This window comes from Cucumis melo, chromosome 7, assembly GCF_025177605.1.
Source record: "Cucumis melo cultivar AY chromosome 7, USDA_Cmelo_AY_1.0, whole genome shotgun sequence".
Taxonomy (NCBI): domain Eukaryota; kingdom Viridiplantae; phylum Streptophyta; class Magnoliopsida; order Cucurbitales; family Cucurbitaceae; genus Cucumis; species Cucumis melo.
The window spans coordinates 22,052,791-22,079,309 of NC_066863.1; the positions used below are offsets into that span (position 1 = coordinate 22,052,791).

The following is a 26,519-nucleotide window of genomic DNA, read 5'->3' on the forward strand; positions in this document are numbered from 1 at the left end:
TCTTGACATCAAGTTGTCTAAATTCCTAGTTGAATTGAGAGGCTAATGACAATATTCAAACTAGCTATTGAGCCATTTAGATGTCTCTTGATTTGATATACCCATTTATAGCCAATGACAGTTTTTCCAATAGGTGAAGGAACTAATGTCCAAGTTCCTTGTTTTACTAAGTGACGGGCAGGTTTTGTCGCCCAAACTCATGTCAAATAATTAACCGAATTCAATCACCAGGTACTAGTCTTAGTGGCAAGTACGAGTTGGTCACAAGGAACACACTAATTCTTAAACAAACTAATTTTCGATTATGTAACCGAGGGGCGGGTTTGATGCGAAATTGTGCAAAAGAATAAATTGCAAGCACAAAATGATAATTGTGAAAACTGATGTTAAAGAATCTAGCTTAGGTTGTGACGATTTCTCTCTTATCCAAATAATCCATCCATCAAATTATCATTACCTAACTATATGCAATCTTCACCTAACCAATTTAATCAAAACTGCCAGTTAAATTGTCTCAAGGTTCTCATTGTTTTAACCCAATACCATTAAGTTTGCAATATTGAATTTTTCAATAAGCATTAAGTTCTAGAGTTCCTTAGGTGGATGCCTAATTTTCATTCGTCTAACTAACATTCAATAGGTTCAATTCTAGGCTACATTGGTTAGAATCAATGCGTATCAAAGTTGATTTACAAGCTAACCTAACCTATTGTTTCTAACTAAATCCTATCTAATTGTCACGAGTCAAGGATTTGATGTAAAGCAAGAGTTATATACTTTCCATGCGTCTAAGCATATAGCAAAACTTTATTCAAGAGCATAATTAAACCAAAGATTACATAGAACTAGGTTTAAGTTTTCATGAATTCAAAAGAATAAAAAGGAGAGTTTAACAAACTCAAGCTAGAAAAAGAGTACCTTAGCCTCTCATCTACATGTTGAATGAAAGGAGATGTTTGAAAACAAAAAGTACATGAAAAGACTCAAAAAATGGGAAGAGAATATGTGTAAGTCAGCTGGAATGAAGATAGGGTCCGACTAGCGGCTAAATAATTATTTTATAACAGGAGTACACGTCGCCACGATGCTTGAGGAGAGCGTTGCGGCATTAACAGAAAAACTCATGTGACATTTCTCTGGAGCTTTGGGTGCTTGGCCAATCCGTCACAAGGTATAAGCATTATATCTTTCAGGCTTGCAGTGTCGAGGCTCCAATTGCTAAACTCTTGATTTTTGCTCCGTGTTGCCTTGGTTGACACCATTTGACTCCAAACTACCTAAATTAGCTCTAAAATGACACAGTCACCACATTCTACCTTCAAATTGCTAAACACCTATAAAATATGTAATCAAGAATGTAAAATCATAGGACAAGCTCGAATTAAGCAGAAATAGATAGATATCTACCTTTATACGCTATCATCATTCCAACTTAATCCTTGATCGTTTCGATCAAGATAAAATAAAACACACAATCCCACAAAGATAGCTTGGCTAGGATGCTACATGCATGTTTTTCTCATGCCTTAACAATTAATAAGAGTGAAACATGCAATTTATATTCCAATCAAAATCTTAGCAATCAATTGATGCAAAATATTAGAATTAGCCTCAGATATTCATGCATAAACGAGTCTAAAACCCTTCCACTTAAGCCCAAAACAAAATCCGTAATAGATTGAAAGGACCCTCAATTTTCTTTCTTTCTTTCTTTTTTTTTTTTTTTTTTAATTTTTCTTTGCTTATCTTGTAATCTTGCCTCATTAGATTTGGAATTAAGATTTTAAGCAAGGCCCGTTCAAAGTCCAATTCATGCTAGGTTGGAATTTCTTGACACTAACATAGAGTTGGTTTATTTATTTATTTTATACGAAAGGTGGAGAAATCAATTGGTTTAGTCGTTGCACATGCATTACTAAATTAACTTTTGGGAAGCCTTTCAAGGTGACAATAAACCTATGGATCTGATAATGCTACTCTAAGTATATAGGACCTAGGAGAGTCAACCTAAAGACTCAAGTAGGCATAAGAGATGGAAATAAGATTTTAAAATTATGCTAAAATCATACATATTTTTATCATGCAATACTTCAGACATGTTAAAAAACTCTAAGAGTGCATCATAGACATGTCTCAAAAAGCAGAAAACAACTAAGCAAGCAAATAAAGCACACAATAACCCGAACTCAAATACTCAAAGGCTCCAACCAAAGCATAGATACACCTCATCCCCTACTTAAAAACATGTATTGTCCTAAATGTGATAAAACAATAAAACAAGGGAAAAAAAGGAAACAAAAAACTTCCCTAGAATTTGGCTCACTAAGGATGGATGTCTGGCTTACAAAAAGATGCATTCTCCCAAAATTTCCTAAAACCAAGAATGAAAGGAAAGATTAGATCAAATAAAATAAAAATAACTGAAAGGAACCTAATTAAGAAAGCAATAAAATTTCCTATATGCCTCTTGAGAGAGATTTTTTAAGGTCATTGTGCTTAACCGTATTCGGCTTCATCAATCATGATCTCCAAGAAGACCGGAGCTGATATCCTTCTCCCCCAACTGAGGAGGTGGGGATTATACCAAAAAATAATTGAACTAAGAAGTAGGATTAGCAAAAGGATCATCATGGAATGTTATAAAGGTTTAAGATTTTTCTCCCTGTTTGATCCTAAAAGACCCTTAGTCAACATCAATTACAATTTTCACTGTCTTTAAGAAGAGTCTCCCTAATAGAACATATAATTAAGAGGGAAAAGTGGAAGTATTAACATTCACCACATTGAAGTCAACATGAAATGACAGTCTATCGATCCTAACAACTACATCGTTAACCAAACCTTCAGGTCGAACTAAGGAGACATCAACTAACTGCACTAAAATATCAGAAGGGTGCAGGATATGTGATTGAAACTAATGGTAAATAGAGGCAGATATGATATTTATAAAAGATCCTAGATCTTGCATAATATGGTTAAATTTTCTAGACCCTACAAAACAAGGGATAGTAAACATGCGTGCATCATCATGCTTTACAAGAAGACTACCTATAATGGGAGCTTCCTACTTGATCTCCTCCTTTTTCTTTGCTTCTTTAGGTGGCACTTTAACCCAAATTTTCTTACCTTTTCTTGAACAACTCTTCTTGCCTGGTGTAGAGGGAGGAATTTTCTTCTTTTCCTCTTCCATGGATACCACAGTACTTACCAACCTTCTTGGAATAAGGGAGCAAAAGAGAATTCACAAAAAATACATCCTATAGAAGGGTTGAACTGTGTTAGTGCTATATTTTAGTGACTTTTAGTATTTAACTCATCCCCATCATCCCATATATTCAATAAATTCATCTTTTTGTTTAGAACAAGAATCTGAACTCCATAATGAGCCCAGCGCAATGAGAAAAACTTGAGAATATGTGTGGTACTTAGAATTGAAAAGTGCCAAAAATGAAAGCTAGTCTAGAGGGAAATTGAAAGATTCCCAATAGTTAGAATTCGAAGGAACAATTTGGTCCATACTTGTTCTTGATATTGTAATATTCATACTTTGGATTGTCATAATCAGCTGGCTTCATCTCTGCTGGCTTTGGCTTAGATCCAATTAATCTATGCACTTTTCTTACGTTTTCGGCGTCAGGGTCTCTCTTTTTGCCTCTTGAACCTGCTATAAGGCGGAGGTATCTCACCTAATCTGTAAAATCAGCATGCTGTTGACGTTTTGAGGATTGATGCTTGCTTTGCAGCGAGGGATCTTTGGAACTACTTGAGTTGAGCTTTGAAGGCTTCATCACCTCAAGAAAAGGATCTCTTGCATTGACTGTACGAGCTTATCTTGTTTCAGTCAAAGGAACTCAAGTTCTCTGCATTTAAACTGTTGATTGCTCCGGTTCATCTTTAGGCATACTGAGAAAATCTTTCAATGAAATTAGGCCTTTTCGGATGTCACGAGCTCTAAAATGAATCGAAGCAAACAAAAGGAAAATGCTAGCCACAGCTTCAAGAGCCGATTTGGAAAGATAATGATGAGTCATCCAAATGAAGGCCATCCCGCTTCCTCCTTTACACTGTCCATGACCAAGTTTGACTCTTATTTGTATGGTTTTTCTTTATACTAAATTTCTAAAGGAGGATATTACAAGAATATTTCATTTCATAAGGCTAGGCAAACGTTACAATGGATTTGATTGAGTAAGAAAGGAAGAATCGGAGGATCCATCATTTTTGACGTCACTTGAGGAAGAAGCATTTTCAAGATTTAAGGTTCTTGAAGGCTTCTTGCAAGATTCATCGATGAATCCAAAGAGCTTGTGAGCTTTAAGAGGTTTGGAGTACTACGTTCAATTTTGTTCAAATTATTATATATGGTTGTGTGGTGATTGACAAAGAATGGACTTCTTGTGTAATTTTCTACATTATTGGAAACTATATTGTGATGAGTGGTAAACAGTCAGAATGTACTTTCGAGAACTAATGTGTGACGATACAACATTTTGAACATAAGAGATCGGTCATCTATTCAAGGATGCTTGAGGCTAGGATTGCAATTGCTCATTGATTAAGGGGGAATAATCTTATTAATCTTATGATTATTATTTTTGTACAATATAGTTCTGATTGTTGAGTTACTCCATGGTCAGCACGCTGGTTCATGTTTAGAGTGTTGTACCCACGGTATAATATTGTAATGATTAATTATTACGCACGAGCAATATAATCTCTTAACATGGGTCTAAGACCGCTTAGATGTAGATATTATGTCATTGAACTGGGTTGCCAAAGTTTGTTGTGTTCTTTGTGCTTTTATGTGCTTTCGTAGTTGTTCTTTTTGTTATTAACTCCCGATACAAAAAATAGTACAACAATTACTAAGTGTGTGTTTTTTCAATTGATATCAGAGCGGGTTGATGTTGGTTTATTAAGTTTTCAATGGCATCGATCAGGGACGGTGGGTCAACTACTCAACGCGTAAGGTGTCATGAATGCGAAGTATCCTCTGATAACGAGTTCGAGGAATTTAAGAGAGCCCTTATTGTTGCTACAGATGAATCTTCTGAATATGGCTGTTCCAGTGGACAGATGAAATCTGGTGCATATGCCGAGCATCGAGGTTCATCATCTTGTGTTATTCTAGATGGAGATGATCTCTTCAGTAAATGGAAGGAGGACCAAATTATGTTGAAACAACAAAGTGAAAGAATTCAGGTTCTGATGGAGAACAATCATCGTTATCTATCATCTATTGCAACTCTCAAAGCTGAATTGAAAAAAGCTTGTCATAAGTTTGAATCTCTATCCAAGTATGTTAAAATGCTCACATCAGGGACGCAAAGCCTCGAGAATATTTTGAATGATGGAAAATCAAGTTAAAATAAAATGGGACTTGAATTTTCTGAAGGTACATCTACGTTAGTACATCTACTACTATGTTTGTCAAAGCCTTTAGTAATATTGATCATGGTGTCACAATCAAAGAAGAACAACAAATGATTAAAAGTAAAAGAAAGAGATAGGTATGTCACTATTGTGGAAGACCTAATCACATACTACAATTCTATTATCGTCTACATGGTTTTTCATCGTATGAAAAATCTGCTTGCATCCATAGTTCTTGGAAACTTCTCAAAACTGAATGGAGACCTAAACGAAGAAATGATCTTAATAGGTGTATTGTTGCCCCTACCTCGATTCATTCCTCAAGAGCTACAAACTGGTATTTCGACAGTGGATGTTCTCGACACATGACTGGTAATGCTTCCTTCTTCACAAATTTCAAGGAATGCAGTGCAGGACACGTTATGTTCGAAGATGGAGTTAGAGGAAAGATTCTTGGCAAATGATCTATTAACCAACATGGTATTCCATGTCTTCAAGATGTGAGATTAGTCAAAGGTCTGTCTACAAATTTGATTAGTATCAGTCAACTGTATGATCAAGGTTTCAATGTTAAATTCTTCAAAGGCAGATGCTTTGTGATTGATAGGGACGAGACTCTCATCATGACAGGTATACGATCTTATGACAGTTATTACTTGTGGACTCCTAATGTCTTTAAATTTGGTTGTAGCATCCTTAAGTATTATGAGTTTGTGCCCGCTTCTCAAAAATGAAAAAATGTCTTATAGCAACTAAGTTTTTTAATCTAGGAAAATTGAAATTGGTTAAGCCTTCTTTTGAAAACAAGGTATTTGTTGAGCTTTATGTGCCTGTGATGATATTATTGTTAAGGTTGCTTTTATTGAATCTTTGACATATGTTGATTTTTTTGATAAGCCTTCTGTTTTTAAAATGGTTGAGATGTTAATTGTTATTAATTCTGTTGATAAGCCTTTTATTTTTGGAGTGGTTAAGATGCTAATAGTTGTTCATTTGGGTAGTTTTTGTAAGAAGAACCAAAGGGGGAGAATGGCTATCAGTTTGCTCTTGTTTGTTTGGTTTGTTGCCATGGTCAAAGTTGTCAAACCTCATTGGTTTGTTGTATGGTTGGTGGTAATCTGGATTCTAAATGACGTTTTTTGTTTTGCCTTAAAAAATAGCCAAAGGAGGAGATTTGTTACTTAGGTTGGTTGGTTGGCTTATTTTATTAAAGGTAAAATTGGAGCTTAATTTTCTATATGGTTAATGTCTATTAATAAATATGTGACAATATTAATTAATAAAGATATGTAGTTGGCTTTGGAGATTTGGTTGTTATAGTTGAGTTAATATTTATTAATAAATATATATGATTAATAAATATTAATGAAGATATTTAGTTGGTTGTGGTTGTTCCTATATATTCTTCCAAGATTGGTCAATATTGATTAATAAATATATTGTTAATATTATTAATAAATTGGTGGAGTTTGCTTTTGTTTTGTTACAACGTGTGACCTAAAACATATAAATTCTAAACGATCGTGTAGCCAAATCTAAGCGATCATGTAGCTAAATCTAAACGATCGTGTAACCAAATCTAAACGATCGTGTAACCAAATCTAAACGATCGTATACCAAATTTTGAAAAAAAAACCGTTTAGATTGTATCGTCTAAACGATTTTTTTTTTCAAAATTTGGTATACGATCGTTTAGATTTGGAACCCAAATCTAAATGCCAAATCTAAACGATCGTATAACCCAATTAATTAAACGATCGTGTAACAAATTAGTCAAATCTAAACGATCGTGTACCAAATCGTTGATGAGCCTCTATCATGACGCCCTCCCATTTCTTAGGGTTTGTTCATGATAGCTGATGAGTCTCTATCATGACGCCATTCTGTTTCTTAGGGTTTGTTCATGATAGACGATGCAACTCTATCATGACACCCTCCGATTTCTTAGGGTTTATTCATGATAGCCGATGAGTCTCTATCATGACGCCCTCCCACTTCTTAGGATTTATCATCATAGCCGATGAGTCTCTATTATGACGCCCTCCTGTTTCTTAGGGTTTGTTCATGATAGCAACTCTATCATGACGCCCCTTCTCCGTCCACTTTTACTTTCATATATCCTTTGTTCCAAGACCACGTTATCAACACACTAATTTGCTTCTGGTGATCTTATTTTGCAGAACGATGGTTTACTTCACCGGATGATTCTTGTCTAGAGTCGACACCTTGTAGTTTCTTTTGATAGAAATCAACCAAAAGAAGATGAACTTAGTTTCCTTGTGGAGAAGCCATGGGTTGGCTCTTTTGCAGATCATTGGCCACGTTTAGACTACAACTTAATTCTTCCCAGATTGTCCGTGGAGATACCTTTATCCATGGGAAAAACTGCATGAGTCCTACAGTATTCTATCCATAACGAGGCTCCTAATTCTGACAGAGCTCTCACTCTCGGACAACGTTTAATTGAAGGCCAAACACATTGAGGTACTATAACCAAGTTCCCTAGAGAGTGTTGCTTTACTGACTGCCATTGGGAGTGGCTAGAGCTTGTAGTTGGTCGAAATGCGCGACTTCTTTACAGTGCTCGTTTATATGGTGCCGTAACGGCTTCTTTGTATACTTATGATCGTAATGGTGATGTTGTTCGAGCATTTTGTGAAGTATGGTGTCCTTCGACTAATACTCTTCATACTATGCTGGGCGAATTATCCATTTCTTTATGGGACCTGTGGTCCTTTGGGGGTCTTCCCATTAAGGGAGATCTCTACGAGGAAAGGATCCCTTCTTTTAAGGAATTGACCTCTTCGTGAGATCTTCGACATCCTGTCAATATCTTTTCTAGGCGTATTATTCAATAGTTTATACGCAGAGGAAGAATTACATGACATCCTCTAAGAACGACTCCAAGTGACTATTAGCTCATGAATTTTGTTTTGGTACCTTGGGTCTAGATGCTATGATAAGCCAACCACACGGAAACAAAAGAAGGCGTCACGCTTCAAATCTACCCAGAACCCTGATGGTTCGAAGATCTAGGCTCGTGAATGGTCCTCTAGGGAGAACATGTTATTTGCAAAACTCGGAATCAGGAACGATCTGAAGGATGAAACGTATTTAGCTGCCTTCTTATCTTGCTGGTTATGTCTTTTCGTATTTCCACATAAAGGATCATTTCTTCGCTCCAGAGTATTTATGGCTGCAAGCTTAATGGCCGCTGACACTATTTATAGTCTTGCAGTTCCAGTTTTGGCGAACATATATCATGGGCTAGGTTTGATAACCAAAGCCTCCAATTCGATAGGATGCATGGACTTTCACTTTCCCATGCATTACGTCCATGGCTGGTTAGCCCATTATTTTGGCACGCATTATTCACTTTCCATAGAAGTTCGAGGCTCCAAGATGACTAACTTTTCCAACGAAGGTGGGTCTATTTATTTTGGCGAATATAAGGCATGAGAACTAATCCATAATGGTGCAAGAATTCAGTGGCACGCTAACCTCTAGAACAGGAATAAACATGAACGCATGGTTGATACCCATGATTCAACATTTCTGCAGACTTCTTATTTCATGAGCATGCATTCCTGCTACTTGTCCTCTCGCTATGGAAATACCTGGATCATAACATCATATAGTCTGTATTGATTTGGACGAAAATTTGGCTTTTACCAGGATATCCCTAATGATATAGGGGACATGCCAGTTGCGATCACACCAGATAATATGTCACATCAGTGGAGAATATGTATGAGGCATAATACTTTATTTGAGCTATACTTGCCCGCTCGTTCGAGCCTTGCAAGCATGTGACACAGCGATTCATAGACGGTGGGCCACGAGGCACGGGACTTATTTTGAGGATAACATACATCATTTGGTAAGTAGTGACATTCCCCTATTCACAACCCAAACTACCAAAGAACCGATGGAGCAACCTTGGTGGTAAAGAAATTCGCCTGGTTGAGGCGATGGCTGCTACTCTCGAAGAGGAGATAAGGAGCATAAAGATGAGAGCGATAGCAGCAAAAGTGATCGTCATTAGAAGAGACTTTTGAAGAAAGCAAAGGTATCAGGTGATAATCCCGACGGAAGGGGTTCAAGTGCTTTGGGAGTCCCTAATGTTCCACCACTGGTTTTCACATTTTCCTTTCTTAAAATTTTTTTTGTTCATCTTCTTCACAAATGACTTATTAATTGTTTACTTCTGCAGTCGTCTTTGAACACTCATCTTGAAGGCCTCATAGAACTAGACAACGATGAATCTTTGATGGGACCTCATGCAGTTGATTCGGCCATTGAGGAAATTGGTACCTCGAAGACTCTCGTCTCTAAACCAGCCGAAAAGTCCTTACGTCCATCTGTTCTTCTCGAGGAGATTCATCGAAGCAAGACGAAAGTGGGAGGAAAAGACATTGGGAGTCCTTCATCTAAAGGAGATGTCTGTCCTAAAGTACCTTTACAAAAGGTCAGCTCGACACGTGCTCCCCTTAAGTATTCTGAATAGCCTTTAGACGCCTCTAATAAACACATTACGAGAAGCCCTGAACCTTCTCAGTGGGTTGGTGAAAATGTGGTTTCAAACTTCTTCAAGAAAACAGCCTTATGTATGTGGGAGGATATATAAGATAAGATCATGCAAACTCCTTTTGAATATATCCAAGACTTAGGCCAGAAATAGCAACAGTTCTCTCGGGGATTGAGAAGATCCATGCAGATGGCTTGACTCCTCTTGAAGAGTATCTAAATAGTTATCTTAAGAGGGTAGACAATTTCAACGATGTGCAATCTTCATATTCTGCACAGTTGTTGTCAACAGATAAAGCTCGTCAATTAGATGAGAAGACCTTTGCCATTGAGGAAGCTTTAACTTTGATGGAAAAACTACGAGGGGATGCCAAAGTTATTCAAGAAAGAGCTACACAGTTATCTTTAGAAAAGAAGGAACTTGAGAGGAGACTTCAGAGCATAAATGATAAGTCTGAACAACTGTCAATCTTATCTTGCGAGAAAACAGAGGCCATAGACCAGCAAGAACTAGAAGTTTCCAAGTTACAGGATGAAGTTAACACCCTTGAAGGCACCCCTGCTATTACTGAAGAAGCGATTAAGCACCTGGCTACGGTTCGCATGAGCATGGAAGCTGCATAAGAAGAATTTAAGAACTTCAAGTGGAAGCTTTGATTTATGCCCCCTTTTCTTTTGTTGCAATCCTTGTAAATGTAAAAAAATTGTTGAATGATAATGCAAAAGAAATTTTTTATTCTAGTGTGGCTACATTTACATTTATTTTTCAATTTTGACATATGAGATGACAATGAAACGTGATTTTTCTTTTTTTTACGTGTGATTGAACTTAAAGTTTCCCTTAAGCTGTCTACGTACCCTTTATAATATAGGGATCAAGTCATAACGTAGTTCTATTTTTTTTTCTTTTCACTGGACAATGACGTTAAGCATAAAGTTTCTTAAGAAGTGTGTCGTTGATTGGGCCAATTTTTAATCCATCTCGATCAACAATCTTGTATGTGCCGTTTGTGTACACTTCTTTGACAATGTAGAGTCCATCCCATTTAGGTGTGAACTTATTTCCTGTATGTCTTGTTGTGATGATTGGTCTTCTTACACCCAGTACTAGATCACTAACCTGAGAGGAGTGAGGTTTGACGTGTTTATCAAAAACTTTAGACATTCTCGCTTGGTAACATTCCAATGCTTACTGAGCTTCTAATCACTTTTCATCAAGTGCTTCTAACTCTTGAAGATGTAACTTGACATTGTCTTCGGTAGTCAACCCCTCTTGCACTGTCATTCTTAACAATGGGATTTCTCTTTCAAGGGGAAGGACAACCTCTACACCCATAAATGAGCGAATATGGTGTAACCCCTATAGGAGTGCGATGAGTGGTTCGATAAGCCCACAATGCTTAACCGATTCTTTCTTGGCAATCCTTCTTCGACTTGGAGACAATTTTCTTCAGACGATTGCATAACGTTTTTTTGAATGCTTCTGCTAGGTCATTCGCAGCTGCGTTATACATAGATGACTTGTATTGCTTGAACTTGAATTTTTCACATAATTTATCTATCATGCTATTGGAGAATTGCCTTCCATTATCTGTCACGATCTGGTGAGGAATACCATATCGATAGATAATATGGGTACGAATGAAGTTCGCCACATTCTCTTTTCTGGCCTCTCTCAAGGGAATGACCTCAACCCACTTTGAGAAATAATCTATTGCTGCAAGGATATAAGAATGTCTTGCTGATGATTTCGATGTAATAGGGCCAACCAGATTAAGTCCCAAAGCCTTAAACGCGCAAGAACCCACTATTGGATGTAAAGGCTCTGGAGGTTGATGTATGAAGTTTGCATGGTATTGACAAGATTCACACTTCTTTGCATAGTCTATTGAATCTTGAACCATCTTAGGCCAAGAATAGCCCATTCTTCTCAACTAAAATTGAAGCTTCGGTCCCAATTGATGTGCTCCACAAACACCTGCATGTGCTTCCTTTAGAGCTTTTATCGACTCTTCCTTTCCAAGACATCGAAGAAAATATAAGGCTCCTTTGTAATAAATAAAGTGTGCAGCCCTTCTTCGTACCTCAGTTTTATGACAAGCATCCTTTGGAAGCTTTCCATGCTCAACATACTCTATGATGGGTTGACGCCAATCTTCTTCATCAATCAAATGGGATGTCGTTACATTCGCTTCCTAACTTTCAGGAAAAATTAAAGGCATAATCTATCGTTGACAAAGTGGTATATTTAAAGTTATATTATCTGACATCATTAAGGCAGTGGCCAAATTTGCCAATGCGTCTGCTCTCTTATTTTCTGTTCTAGGGACATGCTCCAGCATCACACTGTCAAACTTTTCCATTAATTGTTGAGCATAAGCGAAGTATGGCTACAAGTCTTCATGTTTCACATCATACTGAAGCGATAGCTGATTGATTATCAACTTTGAATCACCGTAAATTTCTTTGAGTGATACTTCGATCTCCAATGTCATTTGAAGGCCAATTATCAAGGCCTGATATTTAGCCATATTGTTTGAGCACAGTTCAGCGAGCGCAAAACTATAGGGCACATATCTTTCTCAGGAGAAATGAGGACGATGTCTGACCTCACACCATTTCTTCGTGTTGCGCCATCAAAATACATAGTCCAAGGTTCCATAACTTTCGTGAAGAAAACTTCATCATCTGACAAGTCTTCACATAACTTCCAATCTGAAGGAATTGGGTGGTCTGCCAACGCTTTTCCTTTTATCGCCTTTTGGAAAATATAGACAATGTCGTATTACTGGAGTAGAACCGCCCATTTGGCTAAACATTCCGAGATAATCGGCCTAGACAGAACATACTTTATAGGGTCCGCCTTTGCTACTAGATGGATCGTGAAGGCTTGCATATAATGCCTCAACTTATCGATGGCAAAGAAAAGTGCAACGCACATTTTCTCAATGGGAGAATAACTAACTTCGGCCTCAACTAAGGTTGTACTTAGATAGTAGAGAGCACGTTCCTTTCCCTTCTCCTCCTCTTGCGCTAACAATGTGCCTACAGACTTTTCCTGTGCAGTAATGTACAATATTAATGGCTTGCTAGGTACTTGAGCTCCTAATATTGGGGGATTAAGCAAATATTTTTTTATACTATCAAAAGCATTATGATAAGCCTCATCCCACATAAAATTTTTCTCCTTTTCTCATCAACTTTTGAAAAGGTTGGCACCGACCAGCCAGGTTGGAGATGAACCTTCGCATGTAAGCCAATCGTCCTTAAAGACTTCTTAGGTCATGCAAACTCTTTGGCCTTGGCATCTTCTGAATGGCATCAATCTTGGACTGGTCTATCCCAATCCCTCAGTGCCTTACAATGAAGCCAAGAAACTTTCCTGAAGTCACACCGAACACGCATTTGAGAGGGTTCATCCTCAGTTGATATTCTCGCAATCGGTCAAACACGACTTTTCAATCCTTCAAATGGTCTTGTCGTCTCTTGGATTTGACCATAAGGTCATCAACATAACACTCGACATACTTATGTAGCATATCGTCAAACACTTTTTTCATCGCACATTGATAAGTGGTGCCAACATTTTTCAATCCAAAGGGCATCACCTTGTAACAATATATTCCCTTTGGAGTCCTGAAAGCTGTCATTTCTTCATCTGAAAGAGCCATTTGTATTTTGTTATATTCAGACGACCTATCCATAAAAGACAGTGCCTCGTATCCAGTAGTTGCATCAACCATGATTTCGGTGATGGGTAAAGGAAAATCATCTTTAGGGCATGCATTATTCAGGTCACGAAAGTTTACACAAACGCGAAGCTGCCCGTTCTTTTTTCTGACAGGGACAATATTTGCTATCCATTTGAGATATTTGACTTCACGAATGAATCCTACTTCAATCAACTTGTTGACTTCAACCTCGATCTGGGAAATAAGCTCTGGTCGAAAACGTCATTGTGCTTGCTTAATCGGTCGATACCCTGGTTTAATTGCGAGATGATGGACTGCTACCTTTGGATCAAGTCCTGGCATCTCCTTGTACGACCAAGCAAAAATGTCCTTATACTCTGTAAGCAAACTCATGTACTTACCCTCCTCTTCACTAGAGAGAGATGCACTAATGAAAGTTGGGCGTGGTTCTTCTATTGTACCAAGGTTCATCTCTTTCAACTCATCTACGGTAGATTGGCCACCATCCTTTAGACTCTATGGGGCATCTTCCACGTCTTCTTCAGGGGTCTCAATCTCTAATCCTTAAGAATAATGATGTGATGACATGAGATTTCACCTTCTCCTCATTCTAAGTCTTCCTTTTTAGGATTAGTTAGTATAACATCATGTCTTTTCACCTTCAAGGAACCTTGAATTATATTGAGAGTAACAAAAGTTTTTCTTTTCATTCGGGAAGGAACATTGCTACAAATTTCTCTCTCTCCCTTTACCTCATAAGGAAACTCCTTACCATGATAATTCTCGACGTCTATATGCTTAATTCGGTGCCAAACTGACATACGAGATGTTGGTTCCTTCTTCTTTATATCTATGCTAGAACCAGTCTTGACATGTGGGCCTTCATCCCCAATATGATTAAAAATTGGAACACGGGGTGTTTGTATATTTTTCTGTTTAGCCACGCTTAGCCTTTCAAAGACTGATGGTCTTGTAGCTGTCAAGGCCTAACATGTGCCTTTCTCTTTTTTAAAGGTTGTAGTTAGCCTTTGAAGGGTCGATCATTGGTTAAGGCTAGATGTTGACTGATGACCTTTTCTTTCTGCCTCTGTCATGCTTAATCTTTCAAATACTGAGGTGCGTGTAATGTGCAGTCTAATTCGGTCAAATGTTGAGGTCCTCTAACTGTCACCTTCTTTTTCTTCCATACTATCAACCTCCTCTAGAGTTATATGATTGTTGTCAACCACTTTTTCCTTCCCCTTTCTAATTATACGAATTGGCTCTGGCGATCGGTATCCAAGTCCTTTTCTTGAAACGGGTATAACATGTCCTTTTCATAACAGCTTCTTTTGGATTGAGGAGAGCTCGGGTTGTTCGTGAATTTTCAAACTTTTATACTCGGTGTGAGTTGTGAAGTCATAACCTGCTTTCACCATCAATTTGTAAGCATTGGGGTCGAACCCGTCTTTCGTCTGCCTTTGAGGCAAGATTGCTTCTATTAGGTCTATCTTTATTTCTTGCTTAGTTATTTTGGTAAGCAGTGTAGTGAAACTTTCTTTTATGACTTCAATGTCACCAACTTTCAAGCCTTGTGGGGACTTTACAAATGGTGATTCACCTTTCTTGTGCCTCGATAGGGGGATATAGTGCAAAATCGGTGGGTTTGAAGTCTTTTCATCTATCAAGATCATACTTTTTGTGGTGCTCGTGGACGCTTCACCCTTTCCAGAATGAAAGGTTCCTGTACTTTTATGTGGTTCCCTGCTTACAAGTGATTACAGCTGTAAATTATCTTCTCTGTTTACAAGATAAATTTCTATAGGCACGACTTCTGGGCTATTGTCATTCTTCAGATAAAACTTTGCATCTGCAAAGTGAGACTCAGCTTTTGAGAACGGGTTAGAGTCGGCCTCAACCTTCTTTACACTGTCTTGATAAAATTTAAAGCACTGATGCAGTGTCGAAGTTACTACTCCATTTCCATGAATTCAAGGACGACCGAGTAACAACTTATAAGTGGTCCTCGAATCTATAACATGAAACAATGCACTAGCCTTCAGGTCACCAATTATGAGTTCTAAGCATATCATATCTATTACTCTTTGGCTGCCCTGGTTGAAACCTTGAATTACCATTTTACTATTTGAGAGTTCATCCATTAAGATGCCTAATTGCCTCATAGTCGATTTTGGCATTATGTTGACAGTTGATCCATTATCGATGAGAATGCAATCGACTCTCTGTTCTCGAACATATCCAGAAACATACAAGGGTCTATTATAAAGTTTAGATCTCAACAGTAAATCCTCATCTGAGAAGTCTATAGACATGCAATAAAGAGTACTCCCGTATGTCGCAGAGCACTCAAACTTGATGCTGCTGAATTCAACAATGCATTGATAAGGATGGCTTTGGTTTCTTGAGATAAGTGATAACAAATCATCCACATTGAACCTCGATAGGTCTTTTGAAACTCCTTCCTCCTCTAATGATCTTAATGGGATGCTTTCTTCCTCTGTTGCATTAATAGCATGACATGCAACAACTCCTGGGTTTTCATCCTGATGATCACAAAAGAATCTTGTTGGAAAGAAGTCTACCAAGGTTACTAAGCGCTGAGGTCGAGGAAAATCCTTATTTTCCTCATGCACGAGCTTAAGCTTTCGAGTCATCTTCTTTTTCTTATTCTTTTGAGCCTTATTCCCTCCAATTTTTGTAGAAGCGAGACTCTTTTTTGGATCGGAGTTGACTTTCTTTTTTTTTGGCGGGTCACAACGATCCACCCTTCATCGTCTTCTTCGATCGATCTTTCCTTTTCTCGAGAATCCTCAGGTGCAAGTTCCTGATGGAATTGGACCACTACAGGCTCGAAGTTTCCGAACTGGACCAAGCTTTCCCTTTGCTTAAAAATCAATCTTGGTGAAAGAGCCTCTGACATTATCGTTACTACAGCATAGTTTGTTTGAGCTACCTCCTCCAGGTCTAGCTCGATCTTTTACTCACGAGCTAACCTTAGAATTAGCTCTTTCAACACAAAAAATTTCTCTATTGGGTGACTGATGAGTCGATAATACTTGCAATAGTTGGGATAATCCACTTTTCCTGCTTGCTCAGGTTGCTTACATTCTGGCAGCTGGATCAGCTGCTTCTCCAATAGTTGCTCCAGCATGTCAGTAATATCTAAATCAGGAAATGGGTATACTTTTTCATGTCTTTCTTTTAAAGTCAGACGTTGTCTCTCGCTTCCATCATCTTTCTTTTCAGCTCTCCCTTCTTTTCTTTTAGAGAACTTCAGTGGGGTCATGTTTACGACCATTGATTCCTTCACAGTACTCTTCATTACATTTTCAGCACTCTTCGTCTCCTTCTTATCTTTTCTTACTTCAGGAACAGGAAAATCTTTAGTTCCTCTGTTGGCGATGCTCAATTCCATATCATGAGCGAGAGTTGCTAACTCTTCAAATGTGCATGGCTTTATTTCTTGTAGAATGTAGAGGAGTTCCCAATGCATGCCTTGGGTGCACATTTCTACAGCTGACAGTTCGGTAAGTCGATCTTTGCAGTAAGACTTAAAGCTCTCCATCTGTTTATGTAATCAATGACTGGCTCTCCCTTTCGCTGTTCGGTGTTTGTAAGCTCCATCATGCTTATGGTACGTTTGATGCTATAGAAACAGTTGATGAACTCCTTTTCTAACTGTTTCCAGCTGTCAATGACTTCTGGCCGTCGGTGTACCACTCGAAGGCATTTCCTTTCAAGCTTCGAATGAATTACCTGACAAGTTGGTCTCCTCTTGATCCTGCATTCTCACAAGTTTCGACGAAGTGGGCGATATGCTGCTTTAGGTTGCCCTTTCCATCGAATTGCTGGAATTTTGGAGGTTGGTACCCAAGTGGCATTCTCAAGTTATCGATTCTCTTGGTGTACGGCTTAGAATACATGAAAGAAGTTTGTGGCGGTCCTCCACACTGAGCTCTAATGGAATTCGCGATCATATCCTATAGCTGCTGAACTGAGAGAGAAGCAACAGAAACTGATTGTTGTGGTTGGTTTTCCTGCACCACATTCTTCCCTTTATCAATATCTTTGACAACAGAAGTTTGACTTGACTCAGCAGTTTCACGAGTCCGCATCTGCTCTCTCAAAGCTATGATTTCATGATCTTGTTCCTCCACAACCTTCATTAGGAAGTTAACTTTCCTCTCCATCTCTGCCATGGCAACCTCGTCTGTTATATCAGCCATCATGATAGACATCACGTCAGGGTATGCTTCTTTCTTTGACTTGCTAGAGGCAGAATCAGAATTATCATACAAAGGATTTTCTTTGAGGACAATTCCAGCTTTAGGAGACTATCAGTTGCTTGAGAATGCTCTGAGCGACGTTAAAACCTTGATCCTGCTCTTGAGTGATTCCCTTAGAACGACTGCAAATGATGGGTCCTGTGTAAGCGTCGCTTGCAACATAAGATTTGGATGCAGCCTTCTTTGATGCCATTGATTTTCTTGTAGATTTGAATGATGAGAGAGAGATGAGAGGTAGAGAGGTCTCACTGGGCGTGCCAATTTGTTAACACGAGATTTCTGGAGAAATTTGGTTCGTAGAGTTGAACTTGTGTTGATGTTGTATTTACGTTGATTTGATGCGACGTAGTTCGATCTCTAGAATTTGATCCTCTGATTTTCTCTCGGTTGGATGCTTACGCTTGATTTGAAGAAGTGAAGCACGTGGTGTTCTTGGAGTTGGAGTCTTGGAAGAAAGCTTGTATCTTCAAAGGAGCTTCAATCTTCGAGGGTGTTTTTGAAGTTGGAGTCTTAGAAGAAAGCTTGTATCTTCAAAGGAGCTTCAATCTTCGAGGGTATTCGACTTTAGGAATTGAAAAGTCTTCTATCTATGAGAATTCTCTCTAGACCTTCTGAAGTTAAAAATGGAGAGAACTTCTCAATTTATAGAGTTCCCTGGTACGCTTTTATGAACTTGGGCCTGGTCTGATCCATGTACCGTACCCATGGGCTCAATCACATAGATTTGGGTCATATTTAATTTTAGGCTAAATTAAACTTATTTTTTTTTAGTTCAATTGAATTTTAGTCCAAGTAAATAATATTTAATTGAACCAAAATAATTAATTTGATCCAATTGTCATAATAAAGACAGGTGACATTATTAGAATTGTCCAATTTGTCTTTAAATTTAATTTGGGAGATATATAAATTTTTTGTTAATCCCAAATACAATTATTTTAGTAAATGATGTGGCGATTTGTGTTTGGTTCCATTTCTTATTTACCAAAATTTCTTATTCAACAACGTTATCAAATATATTATGCACATTGTTGACGAGACATTTTTGGTATATTTTACACGTTGGGCCTCCGAGCTTTTGGTATATTTTACACGTTGGGCCTCCGAGCTTTTTCCATTTTCGAAATTGTTCTATACAGTGTAAATACTTTGCCCTTTTTTGTATATTTTTGAAAAGACCCTATAAATTAAAATATTTTCAAAATTAGTAATAGAAGTCTATCAATATCGACTTTATAGATTCTAAAATTTTGCTATCTTTGTAAATATTTTCTAACGTGTTTATCATTTCCAATAGTTTTTCATTATAGAAATGAAGATTTCATTTTTTCTTAAGAAAAAGAAGGTTTAGATCCTAAAAATTTGATATGGATTATAGATACGTATGGATTAAAAAATCTGGTGCTAACATAAGCCAATTTGTATAACATTTGTTCCGAAGTTAAAAGTCTGATTTTTCTGCTCATGAAAATAAAATAAAATAAAAATGATATTGTATTACTACAATTCATTGCTTTCAAGAAATAAACTAACTTCGATTAATAGGGGTCACATTTATGAAACAGTAAATTACAATGGTCTAAGATTCCCAGGTCAAAGTAAAACTTGATTCCCAGGTCATAGTAAAACTTTAAAAATAAAACAATCAAGGAGCTCTCAAGTTTCTCCACCTCAACATTCAACTTTTTACCAGTACAGGGCCTCCAAATATAGAATTATACATCGATCTCTAGCAATGTTGGAAGTTCGTTTTGAGTTGTTTGCAACGATGAGTCAATGTAAGGCAGGTCAAAATCGTGCCAGAAATGGAAGCTAACCTGGAGGGGAATTGAAAGATTCCCGGTAGTTAGAATCCGAAGGAACCATTTAGTCCATACTTATTCCTGATATTATAATGTTCATACTTTGGATTGTCATAATCGGCTAGCTTCATCTCCACTGGCTTTGGCTCAGATCCTACAGCTCCGTAACTAATCTCTGCACTTTTCTCACACTGTCGGTGTCGGGGTCTCTCTTTTTGGCTCTTGGACCTGCTATAAGGCGGAGCTATCTCACCTGATCTGTAAAAATCAGCATGCTCTTGACGTTTTGAGGATCGGTGCTTGCTTTGCAGCGAGGGATCTTTGAAACTACTTGTGTTGAGCTTTGAAGGCTTCATCACCTCAGGAAAGGGATCTCTTGTATCGACTGTATGAGCTTGTCTTGTTTCAGTCAGAGGGACAGGAGTTCTCTGCATTTGAACTGTTGGTTGCTTCGGTTCATCTTCAGGCATCCTGAGAGAATCTTTCAATGGAGTTAGGCCTTTTTGGTTGTTACGAGCTCTGAAACGAGCCGGAACAAAAGAAAGAAAAATGCTAGCCACAGCTTCAAGAGCCAGTTTGGAAAGATCAATGATGAGTCGTCCAAATGAAGGCCATCCTGGTTCCTCCTTTACACTGTCCATGACCGAGCTTGACGCTTCCTTGTATGGTTTTTCACTGTACTCAGTTTCTAAAGGAGGATACTGCAAGAATATTGCATTTCATAAGGCCAGGCAAATGTTACAGATTGAGAGTATAATCAAAGTAAAAAGAGAACTGTTCGATATCATTTTGGACTTTTAGACCATATTTAGTAATCATTTAATTTTTTGTTTTAGTTTTTAAAAAATAACCGTACAAACACCTCTTTCGTCTCCAAATTTATTGCTTAGTTATATACTTTATGCCAATATTTTCAAAAAACAGGCCAAAATCTGAAAACTAATAAAAAAAAGTTTCTGTTTTTAGAATTGGCAAAAATTCAACTCTTTTACTTAAGAAAATGAAAATCATTGTAACAATATGAGAGGAAATATGTTTGATTTTAAAAAACGAAATGTTTACCAAACAAGTATTTAATAATCTGTTTTAAAAGTTACATCCCTAGGTGCTATAAATAAATTAATTAACTAAAAAAATTATGTCACAAACTCATTGGACGAATATGTTGAGGATACGTCAGGTTCTCCTTAGTACTATGTAGATTAGGGTATTTTAAAATATCTAGTGGACCAGTTAACCCGACAATAAATCAAACAGAACTTACTGTCTGAGACGCATTCGAGGTTCCAAAGCCCTGCTGAAGCATATATGTTGCATATCCCGCCAAAACAGCACCGATGATCATAAGAACATCTGGGGATAAAAGTTCAGGACAGTAAGAAACAAAATACCCTTCCAAGTAACCAAAGGCATAAACTATGATGTGAGTCATGAATGCGAAATGTTGTTCATTTATCACAGATCAACAACTAGGAGGCCAAACGTCAGTGAGGGAGACAGTTCATGATTTTGATGAATGATAGACAAAGCAGTGAATAGCGTCCTAAAATTTTCAGTTTTAACATTGTTATCCTTAAAATCTATGCATAGAAAACAAACCAGTTTTCCAGAATATCAGGGAGGAGGGGACTGTTCAAGAAACAATAGATCAACTGTCGATGAAATTCTAGACAATATCAGAATCTGGTAATGAACAATAATCTACGCGGAAGGCTAAACATACAAATGATGCAACAAGGAGGGTATGTTTTTTCTTTCTTCTAGACCAACTTTGAGGGAAGAGTTCAGAGTAGGATTGATATATTTCAACCTTAAGCAATATTGATTTTATTTTTGTTCAATAGTCTCAACGGAATCAAGACTAGTCATGAAACCAAATCGAAAAACTACTGTCTTGAGCAACGTGATGCCATGAGAAGGTATCACATTTGCTTTTTTCTTATGAGAGAGGAGGTTATTTATATATATATATCCCTTCCATCTCCAAAAAGAAGCACAATAAATGATAACACAAGGATATGATCCATACCACTGTTGGAAATCGAACTGTCTTGATATTCACAATCCTCCAGATTTAGAGAAATTTGACGAATTGCAGCATTTCCACGGTCAATAACCAACAAAGAACAAGTAGAACGGACATACATTACATCAAAATCGTTTGAGAATTTTGCATCTTCACCAGGTCCATCCCTGTAGCCTACAACGTTTGATTTTCCCCCTGCAATGGTTGTCACGCCTGCAAAAGAAGTTTAACTATGACATGCTTCTTTATATATAATGGTGAACTGTCACATACATTGTCTCTTAGATTCTTGGATTGAAAGCCATAAAAAAAAATGCAAATGGTCTAAACAAGTCAACAATTAAAATCAATTGGAAAAGAGATTTTAACTCAAAACCTCTTGTTTCACCATGTCAACTACCATTATACTAAAAAAACCTGGCCAGTTATATATGTTTAATCTTAAGAATTAACACGAATGTGACAACAATGATCTTCAACATTTTAAGAAAGAAGAAAATAACCATTAGGTCTCATGAGTCCTATCATGCAAAAAGATCGGTATGTAATGAGTTAATGTATTCTTATTAAATCAAAAGGAATCAATCTACTACCAGCATCTCCAATCTTTCTGATGGCCAAATTCAAGGTATCAGCTACATACACATTTCCTTTATCATCCACGGTTACACCTCTTGGATGGTTAAAGCGAGCATCATTAGGTTTTCCATCAATATGTCCTGTGTGGCTTTGAAATGAACCAGCAACCAATCTTGCTCTAGTATCTTCGAAGGCAATCAGAATAACACAGAAGCGAAAAATGGAATAAAGTTAGTAATTCATTAAATGAAAAGATTCCAAATATTAGTCAACAAAAATGAATCATCACACGTGCATACACTACACTTTTTATTTTTTTCAAATAGGAGCACTAAAAAGGCACGAGGAATAATGTATTATTTTGGCATCAAATCAAAGACAACACTTGTAAATGAAAACATAACTGAGCTGTATTAAATACTTCATACTTCTGTATACAGCTTGTCTTGTGATGACTTCATGGGTCCGATAAATGGCACATCATATCAGACAGATGTGAGAATAAAGTATGACACCTTGTACTTGAATCAAAATCAGCATTCCTAAAATCTCAACTAGTAAATTCAGAGGCTCATCATTTTCCTTCTGTATGAACATTATGAATCAAGCATTGAACAACTCTCAAAACTAAATGTTGCAAGTTTAAATATAGACTACAACTTTCAATATAAAGGACTGCATCTGAAGAAAAATTATGGAGACCATGAGATGAACAATGTCGTGCATTTCGATAATCGAGTGATCGACTGAAGAATATTGCTATTAACTAAATCAACAGTGAAAAGTTCACCTTCCTTCGGTCAAGCAAGGAACAATGTTAAATAGTAAAATGTTGCAATTCAAATCTAGACTAACATTCACGATAGAAACTATACCAAAGAAGAAAACTTATTAAATTTATGCGATAAACAGCAACGGCATCATACATTTAGATAAAGGGGGAGAGATCTTCACAATATTGCTATTAACCGAATCAACAACAAAAAGTTCACCGTCCTTCGAGACATGGATCTTATGTGGAAGAACTCCAATTTCATTTCCCTCCACTACAGTTTCAACCAAGTACCCATTCTCAAACTGAAGGACATCCCCATCTGCCAAAACAGAAGCTCACATCAAATGAAAAGGAAAATCGGCAGCCATAATAAACAAAGGTAACCGGTAAGTACCAAAATGACAAACAGTTTTTATCTTTTCTTTTCTTTTCACAACTACCTAATGGGGGTGCTGGGAGGGATTTATAAGAAGACCTGGTCCATTTGACAAGAGAAGACAAGTGTTTTATCAATGGTCCTGGAGTAAAAACAAAAAATATCCACTAAAACATCAAAAATAGCCAAATAACCCTCAAAAGATAACAGTCAATCCAAGCATCACAATCATTTCAGGTAAGCTAAATGAAGAATTGAAACTTATTTGAACAAACCCATCAAGCAAACAGATCGAAAATGAAGACGATGAAAAAAAAACACTCACCTGCAGGAGTAGCATTTACTTGGATTTGAAGAGTGAGAAACAGTACAAATATTATAGAAATGAAAAATGTAAACGAGCTCCTCATTGGACAGACGACAAATTGAAGCAGTTGATAGAGGATAAAGAGAAGGGAGTCAAAAATTTGAGCTCAGTAATCGAAGCAGAAACCGGATTCTGCCATTTTCGGTAAATGGGTAGTGAGAGAATCAGTAGCCATGGAGTTTTAATTGGGAAAATAGCGAAATGGGGGTTTGTTCTACGCTACTCTTCAGCTGCAGAAACAAACAAGCATCACAAGCGAGAGCTCTTGTAGAATAAGCCGCAATCTGGGTTCGTGGTGAATTCTTTCATCACCATCTTGATCCTTTTCTTTTCCTTTTCTTTTCCTTTTCTTCTCCTTTCTTCACTCTCCTTTTTCGATCTCTACTTTCCCTCCTACTGTTCCGAGAGGAAAGGTAAGCCACGTATCGTCGAAAATGTAAACATAATTGCTTTTGTAGTTATTGGTATAGGATTATCTTCATTTTTTTTTTTTTTCGTTCTTTCTTTCTCGAAGACAGAGGCACAAATGGTTTTTCTAATTCCAATATGAGGACTGTCGTTTTGAGTTGTATTCTTCGTTTTTTTCTTATTGGGTTAAATTTCCAAATGCCCCTAAACTTTTCTTACTCTATTTTAAAAAATCATTTATACTTTCAAAAGTTTAAAAAACAATCTTAAATTTTTAGGGACATTTCGAACAAGAAATGGGTTATAATAGTTTGTGTTATAATACTCTGCTTTTGGGATGTAAAGTAATATATTCTTAGTTATTATAAGTGTTTGTGTTTGAGGTGTAAACTATTATAGATTGTGTTATTATAATCTGTATTTCGAGTGGAGACTATTATAATCAAGTTTTTCACAACTATTTTTCTTTTCATATATATATATATTACACATGAAATACACATTTTTCTTCTATTGATTTTGTTAAATTTGGTTAATTAGGATATAAATTTGGCTTCAAACTAGGTTTTTCACTACTTTTTTTTGTCATACATATATATCGTCCATGAAATGCACATAAATCTTAAATTGATTTTATTAAATCTTGTTAATTAGGATGTTCCTTTGATAAATTTATGGTTAATCTCCACAAAGTGATTTTCTCATTTCTTTAGATCATTGTGTTTAAAATGTTTACGCATACATCCCTACAATTTGGCTTCGAAGTTACTTAGGTAAGAAAACAAGACAAAAAACATTGAATCATTTGATTTTAGCCAAATATAATTCATGAAGGTAAATCATATTCATAAAAAAGTGTATACAATACAATAGCAATAAAAGAGGTTCACTGAACATTTGATTATGTAACTCCCATTCACTGAACATTTGTCGCGTCAATTCATCTATCCATTGACTCCATTTGTTCAAGGCCTCAATATAGTGAATTTCGTCACCTCGAGCTATGGCGTAGGTTGAATCACCCTCATCCAAATCGTTGGGGATTTCAACGTTAGTTATCTCTCTAATTATAAGATTGTTTAGGAGACAACAAGCCATTATAGTTCGCCATTAGACTTGCATTAGGTAGAATGACTTTCCTCATTGACCATTCAACAGCTTGAACGCTCTTTCAATCACATTTCGTGTAGGATAATGTTTCATGTTGAAGAACTGCGGTGCTATTGTTGGTGTATTACCTCTGCCACGCCACTCTGAAATGTGATATCTTTCTCTTCTGTATAGATCAGCTAGGAAACCCTCAGCGTTTCGGTAACCAACATCACATAGGTAGTAATACCCTGTTGAGAACTTGACTGTTTCAAATTTCATCCTACGAATATAAATAGTATGTAGAGAAAGGATGTCTAGCTATTTACACTTCAGAACCTTTAGTTTGTTAGGTCTTGAAATTGCATATCTTAAGATTCACAAATCGAATCCAGATCCTTCCAACCTAGCTAAGACAAACATATTGACATTTCCTATGTGATCACTACATGAGTCGTGCATTCTAGTTAAGCAACAATACGTTTTGTAATGGTTATTTCACACTACTACAAAAATAGACTCTCTTGACGGTTTTAAACATTATTCTTGACGGTTTTAAAACCGTCATTGAAGCCAGTGTCAAGACTGTCAAAGTTCTTGACGGTTGGTAAAACCGTCTAGAATAATGAATGTTGACAGTTTTAAACCGTCAAGTATATAAATTTTCATGACAGTTTAAAACCGTCAAGAGTAAAATGTTCATGACAATTTAGAACCGTCAAGAATATGAGTATCCATGACAAAAAGCGTCAAGAATATTTTGATAACCATCAAGAGTATGTTTTTTCATGACATTTAAAAGCCGCCAAGAAAGTGATTGTTTATGACATTTAAAAACCGTCAAGAATGCAATTGTTTATGACATTTTAAAACCGTCAAGCATTTTTCTATTTTTTAATTGTAATTCAATTATAATTTTGTTCCTGTATTATGCTCACATTTTTCTTGTATAGTGGTCCAACAATTGTTCTATAAATACTTATAAACGAAAATATTCATCAAATATAAAACCTTTCACCATAACATTTTCAAAACTTTGCAAATATTCCTATCATTTACAAAACCAATATACAATTCCATCAGAGTTTCAGAATAGCTACAACAACAAAGTTTCAGAACAATTCACCTATCATCCCCCTCCAACACCTATCAACGTTTACCCACAACAGCTCCAATGGCATAGATCGAGAAAGAGATTGACATATATTGAAGTTTACCT

General features: G+C 36.9%; 1 protein-coding gene across 6 annotated transcripts; it reads right to left on the reverse strand.

The window, feature by feature from the left end:
* Positions 1–19,392: 19,392 nt before the first annotated feature.
* Positions 19,393–24,347, reverse strand: LOC103492945 (uncharacterized). 6 transcript variants are annotated; one of them, XM_051087017.1, is made up of 8 exons: positions 23,762–24,303; positions 23,501–23,578; positions 23,212–23,379; positions 22,714–22,740; positions 22,300–22,470; positions 21,710–21,919; positions 20,945–21,033; positions 19,393–20,381 (listed from the first exon to the last, which is right to left on the reverse strand). In XM_051087017.1, exons 1-8 carry the CDS (start codon positions 23,844–23,846, stop codon positions 19,725–19,727), a joined length of 1,485 nt encoding a protein of 494 aa, XP_050942974.1. In that variant the 5' UTR covers positions 23,847–24,303; the 3' UTR covers positions 19,393–19,724. The 6 variants fall into 6 exon arrangements, with proteins under 6 accessions (XP_050942974.1, XP_050942973.1, XP_008451751.2 ...); XM_051087016.1 differs by having other exon boundaries at positions 23,498–23,578; XM_008453529.3 differs by lacking the exon at positions 22,714–22,740 and having other exon boundaries at positions 23,762–24,347.
* Positions 24,348–26,519: the final 2,172 nt, after the last annotated feature.